General features: G+C 39.4%; 1 protein-coding gene across 2 annotated transcripts; it reads right to left on the reverse strand.

Annotated features, from left to right (window-relative positions):
- Positions 1 to 408: 408 nt before the first annotated feature.
- On the reverse strand, positions 409 to 20,451 carry nr1i2 (nuclear receptor subfamily 1, group I, member 2). Of its 2 annotated transcripts, XM_081713488.1 has the most exons (10): positions 20,257 to 20,451; positions 16,751 to 16,799; positions 10,932 to 11,115; positions 9,499 to 9,629; positions 7,986 to 8,155; positions 7,366 to 7,616; positions 6,119 to 6,264; positions 3,224 to 3,340; positions 2,969 to 3,074; positions 409 to 2,646 (listed from the first exon to the last, which is right to left on the reverse strand). In XM_081713488.1, the coding sequence occupies exons 3-10, from the start codon at positions 11,105 to 11,107 to the stop codon at positions 2,505 to 2,507; spliced, it is 1,239 nt and encodes a 412-aa protein (XP_081569614.1). In that variant the 5' UTR covers positions 11,108 to 11,115; positions 16,751 to 16,799; positions 20,257 to 20,451; the 3' UTR covers positions 409 to 2,504. The 2 variants fall into 2 exon arrangements, with proteins under 2 accessions (XP_081569614.1, XP_026867630.2); XM_027011829.3 differs by lacking the exon at positions 16,751 to 16,799 and having other exon boundaries at positions 410 to 2,646.
- Between the last annotated feature and the right edge of the window lie 1,215 nt (positions 20,452 to 21,666).

The raw sequence follows: 21,666 nt of genomic DNA on the forward strand, positions 1-21,666 counted from the left end.
GGTACAGCAATTTCTGATTGTTCAGAGGCGAGGATAAGCATCCTGGCCTAGCTCACCACATTAAAAGCAGCTCACCTGGATTTGTGCCCACCAGATGTCAGTGCAGCTCTGTACTCCTCTGTTTCTTTTTTAAACAGCTAGGTGGGACAAGAGAGCATTTTGGCCAGTTAACAATTATTAGTGATTGTCTTACGCATAAGTACATGATTTCTGAGAAACCATGTACCAAAGGCATATGTTAAATCAAAGGAATATGGATAACTCAAAATGGAAACTGCCAGGGATATACAAAGTCATCAGGATTGTGAAACAACCCTTAGGGGTGATGCGCTCCTTTATTCCAAGATGCCTTACCTGCAGAGTTTTCAGCTCATTAGATATTGTAAAGGTTTACCCAAGCTGCCTGTGTTGGTCACTGAGGTATTTGTTACAAGTGAGAAATATATATATAAAAAAACTTCTCACAAGACATAATTATTTCTAAAACATCTATAGGTTAAAGTATTAAAGCATAACCAACTCACATTCACACAACTGAATATTATACTTACCTAATCTCTGTTTACACCTTTTCAGGCAACACATTCAATTAATTTTAACTTTAACATTTAGGTATCATGATTAATTCCTCTAAATACATTAACATGTAGGAAATGCACAGAAAAATTGGCACTGTAACCATGTACGTTACAGGCAAGACAAAATAAGTCTATGATGTTGTGGTTATACAGCAAGGCATCTTTATTAGTTCCTTGTTTCCACTAACACATTTTCCCCCAAGAAAATAACCATAAATAACCATACTGGGATAGCCAGTATAAACACACAACTCATACAATAGCTTATTATGGCTTCTGTGCTTCCCTGTGCTACAGTAATCCTTTACAATCATAAATTACATTCATATATGTATTTTTAAAAGCCTACCTTCGATACATTAAATGACTGACCTACACACATTCTACCCTGCCATCAAGGCTTGAGAGCTGATTCCAGTTCAGTTATGTATAAAGTGTACTGTCACCACAAATCCAAGATATACAACAAAAAATAGCATTTTCTTTAGGTTTTGTTTTCCAAATTTAACAGTCTGTCATCATTCTCAGTGACTGACTGAAGCATAATAATAAATAACAATAAATTGGATTTATATAGCACCTTTCATAAAACCCAAAGTTGCTTTAAAAAATGAGAACACAACAAAATATACCACAATACAAAGTGGATGAGACTAAGAAATAAACAGATAAAACAATAATCATTAAACAGATAATAAGGTAGGAGGTTAATGTATATTCTGAGAACAGCGGGAACAAATAGATGTAGGAAGGGAATTCCAGACAGTGGGTGCAGTATCACTAAATGACCTGCCTCTCAGTACAGAGCCTGAACCTAAGGGCAGTAAGAAAACCTGAGTCAGAAAACCTTAATGTGCATGATGGAACATATGGACGGAGCAAATCTGCAATATACAAGGACAGAAGGTCATGAAACATAAAAGTGTGCTTTCCATGGATTTAGCATAACTGCTGTTTAGCATAGCAAAAGGTTACCCTCTTAATTCAGGGAAATTAAAAATATACTTTCACAAGCTGTGGTAAATATGTGTGGTCATTTCCACTTTATAGTCCACAGAGTGACAGTGCTGACTCTTATGGGGCTTTGGTGAGGTTCCCACCTGCCATTGCCAAAGACCTAATGGCTAAGTGTTTCCATCCCACCTGCCAACAGGAGCAGGTCAGGTTCACTGCTATGTCACAGAAATGTTCACACCATGTTGCTCTGCTCAGTCCTGTGATCCCAAGACAGGGGATACTTTCCAACAACACAGCTTGTGCTCCTAAATCTCTGCTGATGTTCAAAAATGTTCAAAAATACATTCCCTGAAATTCCACAAGCCTATCATGTGTGGATACATTTAAATGGTTAGTGGGCCCTTGTTTGTTAATTGGCTTATCAGTCTACGTGGGTCGTTTTCTGTTGGTCATTTAGATTGGTACCTTTTTCCTTAGCTAGCAGATAAAAGGCACTTGTTGGTAACAACAGAGCTCACTTTTTGTTCTCTAATTTTGTTTCTCACACATCAAATGTCAAGTGGGTCTTTTTTTTGGGGGTACACACATCAGCCCATTTCAACCATCTCAAGCTAAGGCCACTGGACTGCTGGTGAAACATTGCTTTATTCTGAGATTCACTGATACTCTGAACAGAGACAGAACATAAAATAATAACCTATGCATATATCCATTTAAAGAGTGAGTTGTTGGGTTGTACCAATATAGAACACTAGGTGGGAGCATTTTCCTAAGGCCAACATATTTACCTCTTCAGTGCATATAAGTGAAAGCAGTCTGACCACATGACGCCATCTAGCAGTTCCAGCAGTTATCAAACTTAAAGCGTGCTTTAATTGAACCTCTGCCTTTCAGCTGTTGGGGTTTGGGAGTCCTTGCTGGTGCCTGATCCAAAGTGAGGGAGCTGGCACAGAAGTCCTGCAGCCAGAGTCAGCTTTGTTTGCTGAAGATCTCCAGCACAAGGGGTGACAGGTCCGGCTGCATGTCCTGGATCTGCAGGACCTGTTTGGTGTACTCTTCGTTCATAGACCTCATTTCTGTCAAGCAGGCCATGATCTTAGGGAACACTAGACTGGCAGAGGTAGACAGAGAGAAGGAGAAAGTCAGAGGTCAAGGATATAGAAAGATATTTGTTTTTGTGTGTGTGTGTGTGTGTGTGTGTGTGTGTGTGTGGTGTGCACATATGTATATATGTGTAAAAAAATAATGCAGGAGCTGAACATAGAACACCATTTGGCGAGACCTGCTGACTGGAGGAGATCTGTCGATTCATATGCCAAATTAAAACTATTAATGTTTACATATATTATGTACTATAGCCTGCTTAGTGTAATCGTGCCAACATATTTTGAGAAATCCTATGTATCCTCCTAAAACTTTCTTAATATAATTACTGTTTGTTTGGGTCATTCCTGTTGACGTCAATGTATGTCTTCAGCGTGAGAGCGAGCATCTCTTGGTGTTTGTCAATTACACTGTGCTGAGTCACACCCGTCCTGTCTGATGGGACAAAAACACACTGTGAAGTTTTAAAGGCTGTATGTGTGTTGATGTGTCTGTATGCGTGTAGTTATTTTATTAGTGTCACTTCAGTCAATGTAATGCCCTCACAAGTTGTGCATACCAAACTATAAATGTATGAAGCATACCTGCCGAGAAAAGTGAGATCGCCTGCATCAGTACATACTCTTCATCGTGTAGGTGTAGTTGGCGTAGTGTGAAATGTAACTTTAACAAAGAGTCCAGCAGATGTGCTTGAAAACCAGCTGTTTGGATGGGAGAGAAGGGGGTAGTGAGAGTGAGTGTGTGTGTGTGTGTGTGTGTGTGTGTGTGTGTGTGCGCGTGAGAAAGAGAGAGAGAAAGAGAGGAAAAACAAAAAGGTAGAAAAGAAATGTACAAAAATAGGTTGGGGCATAGGGATTAAAACAAATAAAATAAATAAATCTAAATCACTTTCACTGCAGTAAAAGTTCATGCCCTGACTTCACACAGGCTTCAGATGGCCCATTAACCAACATGATTGACTCTCTAGGTATACTTATATCTAGAACAATACATGTGATAAACATGTACAGTTCAGCCTCTTTTTAAATGACTATGAATCCTTGTATACAAAAAAAGAGACAATGTAGTGTATGTAATGGAATAGCATAAGAAATCACTTAACTATGCTCTATGTTCATTTGTGTGGACTGTGCAAACTCATACTAAAGATACAAAAATGTGTCAAACTTGTTCTCGGCTTGTTAAAGGTTCCAGGTGTGATCTGTTCAATGTGCTTGAAGAAAGCCTCCTCTTAATCAGGTTCACAGACCCTGTGGCTAGAGTGTGAAGCTTTGTTCAGCATCCAGTAAGAATAACAAGCTGACAAGTGTCACGCTGTGGCCCTATACACACCTTGGTTGTCATGCAGCTGACACAGAAGAAAATAGCTTAAAGCTTTCTGAAAAATGGTACCTTTACATGAAAAATGGTACTGTTCCATTAGTGCGGGGTGGGGTGGGGTGCGGTGGGTGGGTGTGTGGGTGGGTGAAAGAGTCGGAGGAGATCGGCTGTCAGGGCTGCAACCACCACCCTTCCATGGTGGCTGCAACATATAACTTTATAAATTTATATAAAAACATATATGTTATATAAAAACATATTTATAAAAAAAATTACATTTTAACAACATAAATTATGTGTAACTTGTGTGCATAATGATGTGTGGAAGAAATATAAAGAATTTTAATTATTTGTTGAGGAGCTTTCTCTTCTTCCTCTAGCAGTAGGATCTGTGTGGACAGAAGTTGTGCATGTGCATATCATTAGCCAACATACTAGGAGCCATTTATGAAAGTGGTAATTTGGAAATCTTGTAATTGCATCTCTCAAGGAAGTTAACCCACCAAAGCTTCAAAAATATATGTAGATATAAAATTCCATATGGAGTTTGGAAAAATGATTTAATCCATTTAATTTGGAAATATGATTTAATCCATTTTACTTTTAAAGAGGAATTCAAGGAAGAAAATATAATATACTGAAACCCCAGAGCAAAGCTATTTTTTCCAAATAACATCAAATATGTTCTCTATCTTTGTATAAATATGTTTTGGCAATTCAAGAGAGTATAAATGAGTCTAGACAGACCTGCAACTTTAGATAGCAATATGATCTATGACAACACAAAAGTGACTAAAATCTGATTGAAAAGATTGGATTTGTATGTCCACACAGCGCTGGGAAAAACAACAGATTTGAGTCACATTAACGCAAAAAATATAATTTGAGTCACTTCAGGTTGGTAATGTGAATGAGGGTAAAATACAGAGATAATAAGGTTTCCTATTATCTGATTAGCTGAACAAAACTCCTAAACTAGAGAACACAGGGACTGTTTCCCACCAGGGCTGCAAGGTACAGACACTACACTGTCCATGGATAAGTGACTCCATCAGACAACAACGGGTAAGAAGATGCTTGCTTCAAGCACCCTGCTCTGATGCGTTCTAAACAGGTATCACCTGGAACCTTAAAAGAGTGGGGAATGCATAATGGGTTTAAATATTCTTTTGAAACAAGCAGTAAGGAAACTGAGTGTTGAGTGTGATCTCTACATCTCTCTCCCTTACCCTCATGAGGGCTATAGAGGTTTTACCACATAACTAGTTTGCCTATAACAAACTGCACAACCCTTCCCTTTGTCGGAATGCATGCACATCTGTAACATGATTCAGAAATGTATATGCCTACAAAAAATGCCACCAAAAACAACCCTGCAATTTCCCAAAAGCTCAATGACATCAGCATTATACCCAGAATGAGAACTCAAGTAGCATTTTGAAGCAAAAGTGTAAAAGATCTGCATCTAAAAATAAGATCCGCCAAGATTTGTATCACCCCATCTGATTTCACTACTTGTTTTCACCAGGTGTCTTAGCCTAGTGGTCAGAACCAAATTCTAGGGAGGATTTGACTTTATGAACCCAAACTACATGCCTTTGCTGTGAACACTCTCTCCAGAAACTCTCTCATCTTCATACCACAATGGAAAGTTGGACTCCTATAAGATAAATTATTTTGAGGACCAGTCTAAGCATGATGAGATGGATCTATTATGCTATGATAATCTATATGGACTTCTACGCTAATTACTCTAACCCAGTTGGACTTCTGTGCTAACTATGCTAATCTAATTGGACCTTTATGATAACTATGCTAATCTCTTTCAACTTCTACACTTCTACACTGGCTTATTTGTCTGTGTGTCAGAGTGTCTCACAGTCTCTTTTCAATTATTACTCTTGGAAATCCCCCATTTTCTTTCTCGTGTTAGAAGATTGTTAGTGTTTCTTCTGTCAGAAATGTTGTGTTGAAGCAAAAACAGGTCAAGGACCAAGATCCATAGAGGAGGACAGAGTTAAAAGCTTCTCTTCATAAGGAAAGCTCCACCCCAAAGAAGAATGAAGTAAAGGACAGCTCCGTAGACTTTCCCCTTCAGTGCTCTCTATTTGTGTGCTGATGAATGGCTTTTAACACAGACTTCAGCCTGTGATACTCACCACGAAGTGCGTCGCTCAGGCAGTACTTGAGTGAGCCACACTCCCAGATGCCTGTCTCCTCATTGAACAGCATGTTGAAGCGCATTTGAACAATCTCAAAGGTAGCACCCTTCAGCAGCGAAATCTGATTCTCTATATTTAAAGATCTGCAATATGAATGTCTGGTCACAACTCATCCATATGAAAGCAACAACACAGGTTAAATGTGCATAAATACACTAAAAGCAGTGCACTCGTGCAGTTCAGCAGCGGAAATAGATAACAGTAATAATAATTAGGCTCTAAAGGAGTCTGCCCCTTCCTTTAAACCCTCCTTCTTTTACATGCTGTACATATAAAATGAGAGAGAGATTCAAAATTGTAGTAAAGTACAGAGTTTCCAGAGAAACCGAACATTTTGGACAGAGGACCTTCATCAGCTGTGCAAGCACGGCTGATGATTGAGAGAACATATTTCAATTAATAATATTTAATAATTTTTTTTTCAATTATTTCAATTAATAATAAACTGAAGGCCCTGGTTCCTGGTTGAAGAGTTTACTCCATGACATGTTATAAGACAGCAGCCCCAGACTACTTCCCCTACATCAGCACTCTCATTGGGAGCTGCAGAGATTGTGAGTTTACACTATTCCAAATGTGGAAGAATTCCAAAGGCACGGAGAAATACTTGTGAAATGACACAGCCGAGCAGCAGGCTGTGCAGCCAAAGACCTATGCTTAAGATTGTCACCTCTTGTTAATTTGGACACGTGCTGCATGCATATGCTTTCTATTCTACTACTTTAACAGTGTACTGCATACACTAGCTTTTGCCGCCATTTTTCAGTCAAAGCCAGACCATCTTTAACGGTTTACTTCACAACATATTTGCAGCTTATTGTTTTTCATTATTCAATATTTGTTGGATATTTATAATTCCTTGAGAAGAAAGAAGGCAAAATAAAAGCTAAACACAGTACATCCCTCACAAGCTTAAAATTGGACATGCAGGTTATACTGGAGTTGATGTTTTAAAAACCATGTGGCTGTTCTAAAAGATTAAAATGAAACAGGGACGCTATCCTTACCAGCCAATGGCAGCATGACCATGTGCTCCCATGACTTGTGGGACTTTGTTTGTTTGTTTGTTTGTTTTCTTTTGGGGTTGTTGTTTTTTTTGGCGGGAGGTGTTTGGAGGGTGTGTTGGGGTGGGTAGGGAGGCTTCAAGGACAAAAAGAATTTTTTTGTCATAGTGCATCACGTACCTAAAAAATCGGAGCACTTTGGCATATTTAATGATTTGCTGGATCATGTAGGTGCTGAGGTCTGCGATGTGAGGGAGGTTGGTGAACCTGGCCTTTCCTTTGCTATTACCAGGCTCTGCCTCCTCGTAGTGTCCTGGGATGCATGCAGTGTAGCAATGTGAGGGATGGCACTCCACTGGATTGTCAGCCTTGTCCTTTTTGTAGGATTCGAGAGACAGCTGGGAGCTGATTCGTTCATCACAGTCTGGAGGCTGTAGACATTACACAATACGTCTGTGAAAATTCTGATTTGAAATCAAATCACAAACACCGTTGAAGCTTTCACAATCACACTTTTCTAATGCTTTTAGACTCCTTTTTGTGTGCATTATGTTCATTACAGATATGCAGTTGTGATACTTAAAGTGTCCTTGTGATTATGCAGTTCAATGCTGTAATTTATACTGAGCCTATGGCAATATTATGAGTTCTACGGGTTATGAAAGGAGTTTTTCTCTTCTCTTGTCTGGATGTGAAACCCTTGCCCTGAACCTTGGGACTGTGATCCATACTGGGCCACTTTGTTCTTGGAAAAGCACAGAATAAGCCTTTCACTTTGGATGAGAGTGTATGCATCTGACCCGGAACTTGATGAAGCCAGAGAAGGTCGTATCGAAGGTCTTCTTGTGTGCATCAAGCAGCTCCTGAATTATTGCTGCTTGCTCCTGCGAGAGCACAGAGGGTTCCTCTGCCATCCTCTTCCTCTGGATAAGCATCCTCCGTTTCTCCACAGCCTCGTCTGACATGATTACTGAAGTACGCATGCATATACATGACTATATGTGACATCACACCACAGCAACTGCAGCAAATATCCATGATGGACTGCAGCAAATGGCCTTTTACATCAAATAACTAAATAACAGCTGAGAGAAGGCTTAGACAGACCTGGGCATTGTACGGCCCGCGGACCACATCCGGCCCTCTAACTATTTCTGACCGCCCGCGTGAGATCGTTGGAAAATTTGAAGTCAAAAGTAAATGTGTAACTACGACACCCATTACACTGTGATGGGGGCACGAAATCAAGGACTTTGACGAAATACAACTACACCGCTTTTATTTTGAAGGCAAATGTTTTGTTTTTGTTTTTTAATTTGCGTCTTCCGCTCAGTGCGCTTATGCACCTTCAACTCAAACGTCTCGATAAATGAGATAGCTAGGAGTTAGCTCTTAGCCAAGGTTAACTGTTAGCCCTTAAATATGCCGGCTAACGTTAAAAAAAAAGAAAGATTGACGCAGAATGCAGAGTTTTTTTTAACAAGGAATGGACTTCTAAATATTTATTTACTGAAGTTAAAGGTAAAGCTGTGTGCTTAGTTTGTGGAGAGCAGATAGCTGTGTTTTGGGAATATAATTTGAATCTCTATTACGAGACTAAACACGCAGAGAAATACAAGAACTTGACGGAGGCCGAGCGGGCACGGGCATCTGAAGATTTGCTAGCGAAACCGCAAAGGCAGCAAGGATTTTTTACAAAGCTCCACTCATCCAGGGATGCAGCCGTCAGGACCAGCTTTGTAATATCGCACAAAATTGCAAGAAACAGTAAGCCATTCTCTGATGGGGAGTTTTCAAAAAATGTTTGTTAAATTGTGCTATAATTCTGTGCTCCACATTTTCATGTTATTGTAATGTTTCATTTATTGTTTTTTTATGAAGGGATAGTATATATACTGTATACAGTATATAGGTATTGGGTAGAACTGAGTTAAGTTCTCATGTGGCCCCATGGGAAAATTAATTGCCCACCCCTGGCTTAGACCGATGTTTTTGTAACCACATAAATGTAACAAAAGTTATTAATGGAAACATGACACCTACACTGTCTTCTATTACCACCTGAATCTTTCTCTGTGGTTCTGCACTGTTTTAGAGGTGCTAAGTTAACATAGATATTAGCAATGTTATAGTTCACTTCAAATAAACAACAAGAACAACAGAAGTTAGTGGTTACTCACTGAGCCGTGTGTGTGTGTGTGTGTGTGTGTGTGTGTGTGTGTGTGTGTGTGAGAGAGGGGGGGGGGGGTAGGTGCCTCGTACATGCTCTGAATAAACACTGAATAAGAGGGCTGAGATGAAGGTTAAACTCACACTCCTTCAGCATGCCAGTGGAGAGGCACTTCTGAAGCCGGCAGGACTGACACTGCCGGCGGTTGCTCTTTGTGATGACGCAGTTGTTCTGGAATGGACAGCGGAATTTACATGGGCCCTTCATGGCTCGTCTGGAGGACAGTGACACATAGATACTATAAACACTAGACACTACAATTCCCAGAGACTGGAAATCACAGAGCCTAAAAAATCCTACAGACTTTAAATACTTACACCAGGAGTAAGAAGGACACAAGCGGTAAGCAATGGATGCACATCACTGAATAACAGTTAGTCATTCCTACCTGTCTATGGTACAGAATAAGCGTGGAGAGGCATGATGAGTGCTTATGCTCCTCTTAAACCAGATGTCACAGAATATTTGAAGAGCCCTGACACTACATGATTATAAATCTGTACTAAAGGATTTTTCATCTGACCCGGCTTTCAGCTCAGTTTAAACTCACTCTTTTACATCTAAATTTTCAAAACTACAATGTACTTTTATTTAATTGGTCATTTATTCTGTCTTTATTTTCATCTTTTATCTTTACATATTTATGTTGAACTCTTTTAGCACTTTAATTTATAACATTTATTTTAGTTCCTAGTCTAATAGATCTCTATTTGAAATTTGTTGTTTAATAATTAAATTTTCTCTTTTTCATTTAAATCAAGTTTTACTATATACCAGCTTTTTTTTTTTTGAAGTATGAATTTGAAGTACCCCAACCCCACCCACCGTAATTATAATAACATTAAAAGAATGGATTGTTAGGTCTTGTGGACTAATAATAACTTTGGCTGTGCTGCACTGCAAATGTTTAATTCTTGCCAGTAAATTCAGAACACAATGGCTTTTATTAATGGATATGCTATCTGAAATAGGTGCATAATATTAGGTTTTCACCAAAGTAGCCATGAGAATTTTATATTATGTTTTCCCAATTGGTTCAAAAAAGTTTGGAGACTGTATATTAGAAGTGCTGTGATTCCTACATGATATACATGATATTTCTACAGATATAAATACAGATCTAAATAACATAAATAAATATGTTAAACTGATATTCTCTCCTTTATAGTTACTGTTTCGTTTATATAAAATGTTTAAATCTCATAATTATGTGCTTTACTTATTTATTATACTCATTCATGGGAAGCACGTGATTTTGCCGTTAGAAAAGGACACCACTTGAGATGTCTGAATCCATCATTCAGCTGAGCCCATGGCTCAGTGAATCTCTAAACAAAAAATAGCATGCAATACCTCTGCTATCATTAGACCCAGAAACAGAGCATCTCTAAGGACACAAAAGTGTGGATATGAGTGTTTTCTTGCGAGCATGTGTTTGAATGCATCTGCGTGTGTGTGAGTTTGAAGGAGAATGAGGGTAAGGAGAGAGGGGGCTAAGCAAGAGTTGTGCACCCACCTGAAGAAGCCTTTGCAGCCCTCACAGGTCATGGCATTGAAGTGGTATCCTGTAGCTTTGTCGCCGCACACCTTGCACACTTTGGGCTCATCCTCCTCTTTCTCCAGCTTTCCTCTGGTCCCCTCTTCCGCCCCTGAGTCGTCCAGCAAAGACCATGTCTCACTCTTTTTACTCATGCTGAATTCTGGAAAAAAAGACAGGAATGGGGAGAGAGAGAAAGTGAGAGAGAGACGCACACAGAGAGACAGAGAGAGAGAGAGAGAGAGAGAGAGAGAGAGAGAGAGAGAGAGAGAGAGAGAGAGAGAGGATGCTCCAGTCTCACTACAAAAGTGCTGCTGTAATTCAGTGAGAATGGCTACAGTAGAAAGAAAGAAAAAAACAGAACACTGCTCTTCCTGGTCAGTTTCACTGAACTACAGCACTACAGACATACTACCCTCCATGCACATTAACACTTGCCCAAGCCGCTGATGCTTTGCTCATCCTGTCCTATTGACCTGAATCTGTGCATCCAATTTTTTTTTGCTAACTGGCAAAACAACTTAAGATTACATTGCAGAATTCCTGTGGATGTTTTGAGATTTAGGCCATATCCATGGATCTCCTGTGACTCATCTGCTTGCACACAAACACAGCCATAAACTCTGGGTCCTCAGTTGTTTTAAGCAAAGACATGTGCCATGCATATATATGAATGGGCAGCTACAGGTACTTTGCTGAACATTTAGTGTGCCAACAGTTTCAATGACAGCATGTACATGCACCACAACACTAGTCTCATCTCCTCATTTTGCTGTTTAGCTAACCAAACACAACTAAGAAGTGTCAAAGACAATCTGAAAAAATCAATAGCTTTATCAAGAATAAACACATTAAAAATGTGTATTGCATTACTTAATAAATGCATCTAACAACTAAGAACATAAGCCTGTTGATTATCAAGACAGAGAAATAGGATGTTAGTACACACAGAAAAACAGATTGGTAAACGTACCTCACACGTGCTGAGTACGAGTCTTTTTTAACCAAAGTGCTCTAGTGGAAGGCCTCCCACTTAATGAACAGAATGCAACATACACACTCATGAACTATGCTGCCAAGCCGGACGAGAATCACATGTTGTCATGGTAACTACCTGGGACCACCAGCTATCGGTGCTCGTCCTTGTGTAACTAAGGCAGTTGTAACTAATCAGTTGCTCTGTGCAACATTTAGAAGGTCTCCACTGCCAATGCAGAATTTTAAATATGGTAAAGCCATATGCCTCTTAAAGGGTTCCATAAATGAGCCTTACTCCTTTGGATCAGTGAGCCAGACTAGGAATCCAGTTTAGGTATCCTACTCGTGGACTAGGGATCAAGTTTACCGATCTCATTTCTAAATTAGGGCTTGAGGTTAGGGATTCCAGTTCTGGATTAGGAATAAAATTAACCTTTATTCCTTAATAGAATCAATGCTTGAACACAACCTGTAATGACTTTTATCAAACAGAAAAGCAGATTAAGTGGCAACTTCACTTTTTGGTTGGCTGTAATTGGGGAGCCCTACTGGAGTAAGTGTTAGAAAGGATGCTTAATTGCAGCTCAGAGCAACGTCTCTAGCACCTCGTCACTGCTCCCTTCCATCACACCCCACCTCCCCAAGCACTCGCATCCTGCTGCCTAAGCCTCCTTTTGACGCATTTCTACTGCTGTACATTTGCAGTGAGCACTGCCTGTTTCTGTGAAAGGACCTTAGCCAGAAAAGCAGTCACTCACTGAAATTAAAATCAGTCCCAAAGCATGGCTTGATAAATGTGATACACAGACATGAGGAGCGATCTCCTATAATAAGGATTATACCAATCACTGCAGCAATGAGGAAAAATCTCAATAATCACAATGCCTGTGTCTTTCAGAAATATAAAGCAATGATAACAACACCTTGGCTGATAATGACTAAGTGCATGCTCATTCACACAGAAAAAAGCTCTCCACGATGTCCTGATGTGTCTTCACCTGCACCTTTCACCGAACACTCAGGAGAAATCTATTTTAAATAAATCTGAAATTGCACTGTGACATGAATTCATGCATTTCTATCTCTTTCCTCCCTTTCATGAAATCATAACAATATGTTCCACATCTTCTATCGGTGTGACGTGAATGACTGTTATTAAGCTACATGCTTAATGTTGAAAGTTTGCATGTGGGTGCTATGTGAGGGAGACAGAGAAATGTAGAGGGAGATTATATCTATGGAGAGAAGATTAAGCACATTTGCTAATCCATTATTATTCCAAAGATAGATTTTTACTGGAACAAGACAGTTGGCAGCTTGGCTTTGATTGTAGCTAACCAAAGAAACAATGTAAACAGTGCCCTTTATCAAAGTGTTCATTCACATTCAATTAATTAGTAGTAAAACCTTCTAAGTGCTTCTGTGACAAAAAGCATGCAGATGTTAAGGACTAGTATGTCTAAGATATGTCTATGCTTCTATGTCCAGGCATGAATAAATAAATTCAGAAAAGAGATTTGACTATAAATGTGATTATTAAATGTTGCTGTAGAAGTAAAAGCCCAACAGTATGAACAGATTCAGAACCCTAGTTCCTGTTCTGTTATGCTAATGAGTCCTGTTCTCAGGCACGCCCTCTGTTCTTTGATTCAACATGTACATCATATGCATGCCACCTTTGGATCTATCAAATTTCAGTAAACCAGAATTCGAAGTATGCAAAAATGCATTTTAAGCTATATATTAAATATTTCCTCAGTTTAATATTTTAAGGAGAGCTGTATTAATTTAGAATACAATTATTATCATTTACACATTCAGATATTTTAAGGATGAACATTTATTATCTATTAGCCTACTTTAGTAAAGAATCAATTTTACATTTTACTTTATCTCATTTGTTGTTTTACTGTAGAATTTTAAGTACAACCCATGAAATAAAGTAAATGTGAAGTTCTGTACTGTAGAATTAAAATTTTGATCTTTTACTAACATAGGCTCTGTCACGGCCCCTCCCCAACTCCGTGTGTGTGTGTGTGTGTGTGTGTGTGTGTGTGTGTGTGTTTGTCTGTATTGCCACACCCTCTTATGTCATTCACCTGATCCTTGTGGTGTTTAATTGTCATGTATGTATATAAGTCTTGTGTCTTCTCATTGAGGACACTATAGCCTGCGTGCTATGTCTTGTCGTTATGTGTTATAACAAACGTCTGCATCAACGTGCCTCATCCCTGCATCCTGCTTAAGCCTCCGAATGTCACAGAAACACTGATGGACGAAGGATGCCTGGGAAAGGCAAAAAGAAGAAGGGAAAGAAGGGAAGTCATCGTCCTCCCACAGCACATGCAGGGAAGCCCCCCATGTTCTTGGGCCCCCTCCGGACTCCCGCAATAGGGGAGTGTGGTCCAGGAGAGAGTGGTCCAGGAGAGAGTGGTCCAGGAGAGCGTGGTCCAGTTGAGTGTCGGCCAGGTGAGTGTGGTCCAGGTGAGTGTGGTCCAGGAGCGGAAGTGGGGATGTCATGCGGAACCATGTTTGGCTACCGGGACTGGTATAATGATTTTCAGTCCTTGGAGTGGGACTCCGTGTACTCCTCCCGTTCCGTGGAGAGACCTTCGGTCATCCTGGCCTCGCTCCATGGGTCCACAATGGGGGAAGAACCGACTTGACATTTTTGGGGGAGCCCCATGTATGGTCCGGGGTCAGACTCTGCTGAGTCCTACAGAGACCAGCCGGACTACGAGAACCGGCACAGCAAACAAGCTGCTCCGGGTGACTTGGAAGGAGGCCGGAGGAGGACACTCCTCCCCATAAGGCGAAGAGCCCCATGGCGCATGCGCCTACACCTAAGCTTCATAAAGGCAAAAAGGCAGCAGCACCAGTACCTGCACTGGAAACGGACAATATATTTGGTGCGCTTCCTGAGGCGCATGCTCCAAAACCAGAAAAGCCGCCACTACCCAAGACGGTGAAGGACAATCCCCTCCAGGCTGGTCGGTCTCTGATCCAGCCAATGACTGGGGGACTGGCTGGGGTTCCTTCCCCCTTTTCTGGACTGTTATCCAATCCTTTGTGTGTTGTTCATGTGCCTGTCCCCATCACTGTGCTTGTCCCGATTACGCTAAAGGTACCGGTCGCTTTGTTCCCCTTTGTGTCTGTGCCCGTCCCCGTTAGCGTGTGCGTCCCTGTCTGTCATCGTCCTGGTCCCTGTCCTTCCCCCCGCTGTCCTGCTCGCATTGGCTCGGGGCGGGTTATCCGGTCCTCTTGCCTCGCCGTTTGCCGTTGGTCTCGGGGCCGCAGCCCAATAGGCTGGTGCGCCAGAGGTCGCATCGTTGGGTGGGTGGGGCTCTGTTAAGGAACAGCCCCTCGCCCCCTCAAATGTCTCTTTGTGTGTGTGTGTGTGTGTGTGTGTTCGTCTGTATTGCCACACCCTCATGTTTCACACCTGATCCTTGTCATTGTCACGTGTGTATAAAAGTCTCTTGTCTGATTGTGGATGTTGTCAGTGTTTGACCATGATAGCCTGCATGCTACATCCTTAAGTCTGTCAATAAATGTCTGTTTCAATGTGTCTCGGCCCCGCATTCTGCTTAAGCCTCCGAACGTCACAGGCTCATCATTTAAATGACCTCAAAGAATAAACAATTTCCCCTGGAATCAATAAAGTTATCTAGCTACCTATCTAAAGATCATTTAAAAGTCAAAATATGTGATTTGTTTTACTCAAATGTACTGAAAAAATATCAGCCAAATAAATGTTTCTTCCACGCACCAAAGTAAATTATCTATGAAGGGTAACATTATTTCTATGTCAGTACTATGGAGCCCAATCTGGGCCAAATAGTCTGATTAATTTGAAAAAAAGGAATTGAAAGTACAAGTTTTGATCTTATACAACAAATATAGCATATTATAAACAAATAAAACGGTATTCAAATTAAAAATACGTGTAGGAATTTTTTCAGTTTAAAATAATTTGATTAAATTCTGCAATTCTTTTGAATAAATTTTTCACTTTCATAAATATTTTGAGGTCTTATTTTTAGTTGCACATTTTAATGCTTTCAGATTTAGATCTTATTTCTTACAGTTTCAAATCTTATTTTTGGTTTCAGATTTTTTTTTTTTTTAAGACTTTTGGCCTTGATCTGGATTGTGAGGTTTAGCAACAACTAAAGGAGGTGTGGAATAATGAATGAGAGCATTACAAAGAAGTCTGAGGATGTGTCAATCACGTTGCCTTCAGGAAACACTTTCTAAAGACCACATTCACATGATTGGTGGTGAAAAACTGATGCCAATGACAAAGTTCCGTTTAACAAGCTCTTTTAATCAGCACTTGGTACCAAAAAGTGCTCGTACCAATAAATTATGCCAGATTGGGCAGTTCAACAACTACTTCCACTCTGTGAATGCAGTGTACTATTCACTGAAGATGGCATCCACTCCAGCAGGACAACATGCTGGCACCAGTGCACAGACAATAAATGTTAGCTATTTTTTTTAACTGATACTCTAGGGAAATTATCTGAAATATTGTAGTGATGGGTCATTTTTGTAACATAGGGGCATACATAAAGGGAAATGCAATCTTGAGTTGGAGACTGCCTAAGATGGCATAGGGATAACATTACATTTACCTGATGCTTTTACCCAAAGCAACTTACAATTATGACCAAGTACAACTTGAGCCACTGAGAGTTAAGGGCATTGCTCGGGGGCCCAACAGTAGCAAATTGGCAGTGGTGGGGCTTGACCCAGCAACCTTCCAATTACAAGTTAATCAACTTAACCACTGAGCTACTGCTGCTGCTTTATATTACCTAGTTAGTGTTCGTCAATTCTGCACTCCTTACAGTAGTGGTCACCAACCTGAAATTTGAAAAAAAAAAATTAAAGATCTACCAGCATAAATGTTGGCCCTAAGCTTCATGAAAAAAACTTCACATCTATATATAAACTATACATCTATCTCAGCATACAAAAAGCTTAGCTATGGTGTCCCACATGGATCTGTTCTAGGGCCTTTGATTTTTTCTTTATATATGCTACTTCTAGGCGACATTATACCTAAACACTGCTATGCTGATGATACTCAGCTATATGTCTCAGCCAAAGCAGAGGACATATATCAGCTTAGTATTATTGACTAATGCATAAAGGACATCAGACACTGAATGTTGAAGAACTTTCTCTCACTTAATCATGACAAAACAGAGGTCCTTCTATTAGGCCCACAGACGGCCATGTCCTCACTCTCTAATTACTCATTGAGCCTCAATGGTCTCCCAATCAGATCTTCTCTAACAGAAGATCCCAGTCTCTCATCGATCCCAGTCTCTCGTTCGAAGCTCATGTAAATATTTCTAGAACCGCCTTTCTCCACCTTAGGAACAATTCAAAGATTAGAAACATGCTCTCTTTACATGATGGAGAAAAGCTAGTCTATGCATTTATTACTTCAAGATGGACTACTGTAATGCCTTACTATCTGCCTGTACCATTAAGTGCCTAAACAAGCTCCAGATAGTTCAAAATGCAGCAGCCAGAGTTCTTACTAGAACTAAAAAATTTGATCACATCACTCCTATCTTAGCTACTTTACATTGGCTCCCAGTAAAATTTTGTATTGATTATAAAATACTTATAATAACCTACAAAGCACTGAATGGTCTTGCCCCACAGTACCTTAGAGAACACTTAGTGCATTACAATCCAGCACATCTGCTTAGATCAAAAGGTGCAGGCTCTTTACTAGTAACAAGAATAAGAAAATCTACTGCAGGGGGCAGAATATTTTCCTATAAAGGTACCACACTATGGAATAACTTTCCTGTAAATGTTTGAGACTCAGACACAGTCTAAAAATTTAAGGCTAGGCTGAAAATCTATCTGTACAGTCAGGCATTTTATTAACTACTTCTCATCTTAGGTAAAGGTGTGATCTGGGGGTCCATGGGCACTGAGAGTTATGGTAAACTGGGATGTTATGAGTGGCGGAGTGCTGATGTTCCAGGGTGCCCTCGTGCCTGTGTTTCCTTCTGGCTCTTTCCTTTTAGCTGTGCTGCCAAATCTAGATCTGCCGGAGTCCATCATTTCACATTATAGTTTCATAATGTATACACCCTCATACCTGGACATATCTAATAATCTAGTCTCTCTTTCTGCCGAGGTAGACCTACCCCTGATGTAATGATGTTAATAAGCCTCAACCCATCTCAACTGCCATGACTACTCCCACCATGATGTCTCGGTTGCCATGGCTGCTCTCCCTTATGTCGTCTCTTGTAGCCCACCACACCTCCACCTAGGCAACTACTTCTCTGTTGCCCTTGATGGACGATCTCTTGCGGGATGGGTCTTGAACACATACACACCATAGGGACAAGACTAGCACTTCTAGAAAGTTGGACTAGTCATTAATTGCTTATTTTTTTCATTTTTTATTTATATTTCTCTTAAAATTGTTATTATTGTGGTGACCATTGTTGGCCAGAGAAGGATGGGCCCCCCTTTGAGTTTTGGTTCCTCTCAAGGTTTCTTCCTCATGCTCTAGGGAGTTTTTCCTTGCCACTGTCACCTTTGGCTTGCACACTAGGGGCTTGGACTTGGACATTTGTAAAGCTGCTTTGTTGCAACATCTATTGTAAAAAAAAAAAAAAAAAAAAAAGTGCTATATAAATACATTTTGATTGATTGATCGATTGATTGATTGATTGCAAAGAAGTCCCAAATGAATGGGGGTGCGAGGAGCTAAAACAATACTTTTTTTTAAGTTTCTGACAATTCGACCAGGATCTTCCATTAATTTTTGAAAACAGAAGTATGTATACATGAAAAATAGCAAAGAAAACGTGTATTGGGCAGTAGGACAATAGAATTTTACTAGAAATCCAATTGCTGTAGAAAAAAAAACCTAATTATACAGGAAAGTTTTCTTTGCTATTTTTAGAGCAGTGCATAATTCTGCTTTCCAAAATTAAAGGAAGATGCTGGTCAAGTGGTGAGAAACTATTTTAATTTTTCCTTTTTTATCCGTTTAGCTCCATTCACCTCCATTCATTGAGGATTAGCTTGCTGGTACCCTCTGGCATTTTGCAGTCGGTTTATGATATAACGAGAGGAATATGAAGTGGACAAGGCTCCTCGTAAAACGGCTCTGACGTTAAATTAACAATTAGTATCGTTAATTCTGGCCTTATGCTTAATTTGCTTTGGTAGATTCCCCACCTAAATTTTTTTTCTTTGTTTGACCCGTTACAAAAATGACCCATAAGTATAATATTTAGCATAATTTCCCATAGTATCTGTTTTTTAAAAAAACAGCTAACATTTTTACCTGTGCACTGGCTCGCAAGCGAATACAATGCTGCATTCACAGAGCTATGTGGAAGTGGAAAATAAACTTTAAAATGTTGAACTGCACAATCTGGCATAGTTTGCTCTCAAATTGCGATTGGTGCCAAGTGAGAACTTTGTCACTGGCGTCAGTTTTTTAACTGCTACTTAGCTTACATGAGTAAGGTATGTAAAAATACGTTTTGAGAGTTATCTGAACACAGCGTGATTGAGGCAGCGTCCCCGGTCGCCTTTGTTATGTTGTCATTCATTAATCCATGGGGGAAAAAAACGATCTAAAACCGAACAGGATTTGAAATTGAAACTGAAATCTAAATATTTGTATAGAATGAAAAATGAAAATATTGAAAATTCCAGAGTTTAATCAAAATTATATTTAAACAAACAAAAGAAAATCCTACACTCATTTTAGTTTTAATACATTGTTGTTTCCGTCAAGGTTCAAAAGTTGATTTCGTTTTTCAAAGTAATTCAACTATTGGCCTGGATTTGGCTCCATACAGTACGCCTACGTTATCTCTGTGTGACCTGTAAACCTACCTAGGTTATTTATACCAATCCAAATACAAATCTAATCTCATTACTATCATGGTTAACAAAGGCGCGTGATCTTGTTCAAACCAGCCTATGACGTCGCACATTCATTTCGATTCGGAAAGTAGCTGACTTCCGCAAATTCCATAGGTGACGAGAAAACGTGAGTGAAATGTCTTGAGATATGCTCAAGTACTATCACAACGCTTATAAAACACAACAAATAACATACATTTTAGGAGCCAAAGTACTATTTTGTAATGTTACTACCAGTTACTCTCAGTTCTTGTAGTTTAAATGCTATTACGAGACCCAATATTAAATTAAATTAAATTAAATATTTAATTTATTGTACACCATTTTCATAACCAACTGTTTACGCAGTTTTGACTCATTGCATGTGTCAAAACAAAGACATCCAGAGCCCCTTTCTTACCATGTCACGTACGCACTATTCTTGCAAAGTTCCGCATCCAGACGTAACATTTCAATCACGACTTGTGTCTGGGAAGTCGTGGTACAACAGACCCTTCCATATATCTAATTTTTGAATGCCCCTGCTTCGTCGTCTCGCAAATAACCGCATAGACACGTCGGGTTTGACAACCACGGTACTTCCTGGTTACGGATTTAGACTACGGTAAGGGAGCCGCGCTTGTGCGAGCTGGTTTGTCGCACGGTAATTTCTTATAGTTAATGTTCTCTATATAGGTGAATGACCGACTGGTAAAGCATACCAGTCTACTTTCGAGTACGGACACACTCGAACTATTCTTTAAATTTGTTAAATATATTAGTCAAGCGTAAGACAATGTCACACAGTCATTTATGCAACTAAATGCTGTGTGAATTGGTAAATCTGCTGTCTCCCGTTAAGATGTCGTAAATACGTTTGAATCTCTATCTTATACATCTAATTACTGAAATATAAAGTATTTCATATTCCTTACTGGTAAACGTTAAACAAACAACTTTAAACAAGTTTACCTCAACATAAAAGTCACCAAGTTTTTAACAACACGATATTGTCTGAAGAGAACCGTACAGTCCTTTCCCTCCAAGGTGGTAACCATGAACCGAACACTGGGGTGGGAGACCAAATCTACTCAGGGGCAGGGAATTCATTAACTCATGAGATGAGTTATTATTATTGTTGTTGTTGTTGTTGTTGTTGAAAGAGACAAATAAAGTATAACCATGTAAACAGTAATCTGTTAAATGTTATATGAAGACAAGTTCAGATATTGTGACTATTATTATTGCTTTTTATTAGGGCTTTTCTTTATTATTCATATTTATTTTCACATGTAATTTTTAACAAATATAACAAAATATAAAAATACAAAAATATATTTTAAAAAATTAATATTAAGTGAATTTGCCAATGACCACTGTTGGATACTGCATGAATGTGTGGCTAATTAAATTTCCAGGTAAGTTAGTTATGGTAGCTAATGTCAGTAGTGATTGATTGATTTATCATTCGCAAAGTGGCCAATTCTCACCAAAATTGGGCCAAATACTGACACTTTTTAGTAAAATATTATTTATTTCTACAATTACAGTTTTATAGTAAAATTATGTATTGACATTAAAGTTACCTTTTACTACAAGTCAGATTTTAGCTAGTCAGCTAGCATAGTGATACGGTGTTACAATAATAAATGTCCCATCAAGAACAGATAGGAACTGATGGATCCTTACATTGTACAAAGCTAGTGAGTGGAAAATATATATATATAGGATCAGGTCTTGTCCCTCCCAATATGAATTGTGACTACAGCCACATTTCCCTCAATATGTGCCAGTGAACTTTGATCTTGATGAAGCATATGTCTCTGAAATT

Source organism: Electrophorus electricus, chromosome 4, assembly GCF_041902795.1.
Source record: "Electrophorus electricus isolate QZ-2024a chromosome 4, ASM4190279v1, whole genome shotgun sequence".
NCBI classification, from domain to species: Eukaryota; Metazoa; Chordata; class Actinopteri; order Gymnotiformes; family Gymnotidae; genus Electrophorus; species Electrophorus electricus.

Coding starts and splice junctions, on each gene's coding strand:
- nr1i2 (XM_081713488.1), bottom strand. CDS start 11,107: ATGAGTAAAAAGAGTGAGACATGGTCTTTGCTGGACGACTCAGGGGCG. Junction 9,630..10,931: donor GGCTGCAAAGGCTTCTTCAG/GTGGGTGCACAA, acceptor ACTGTCCTCCAG/ACGAGCCATGAAGGGCCCAT. Junction 3,341..6,118: donor CCTGAGCGACGCACTTCGTG/GTGAGTATCACA, acceptor CCATCCAAACAG/CTGGTTTTCAAGCACATCTG.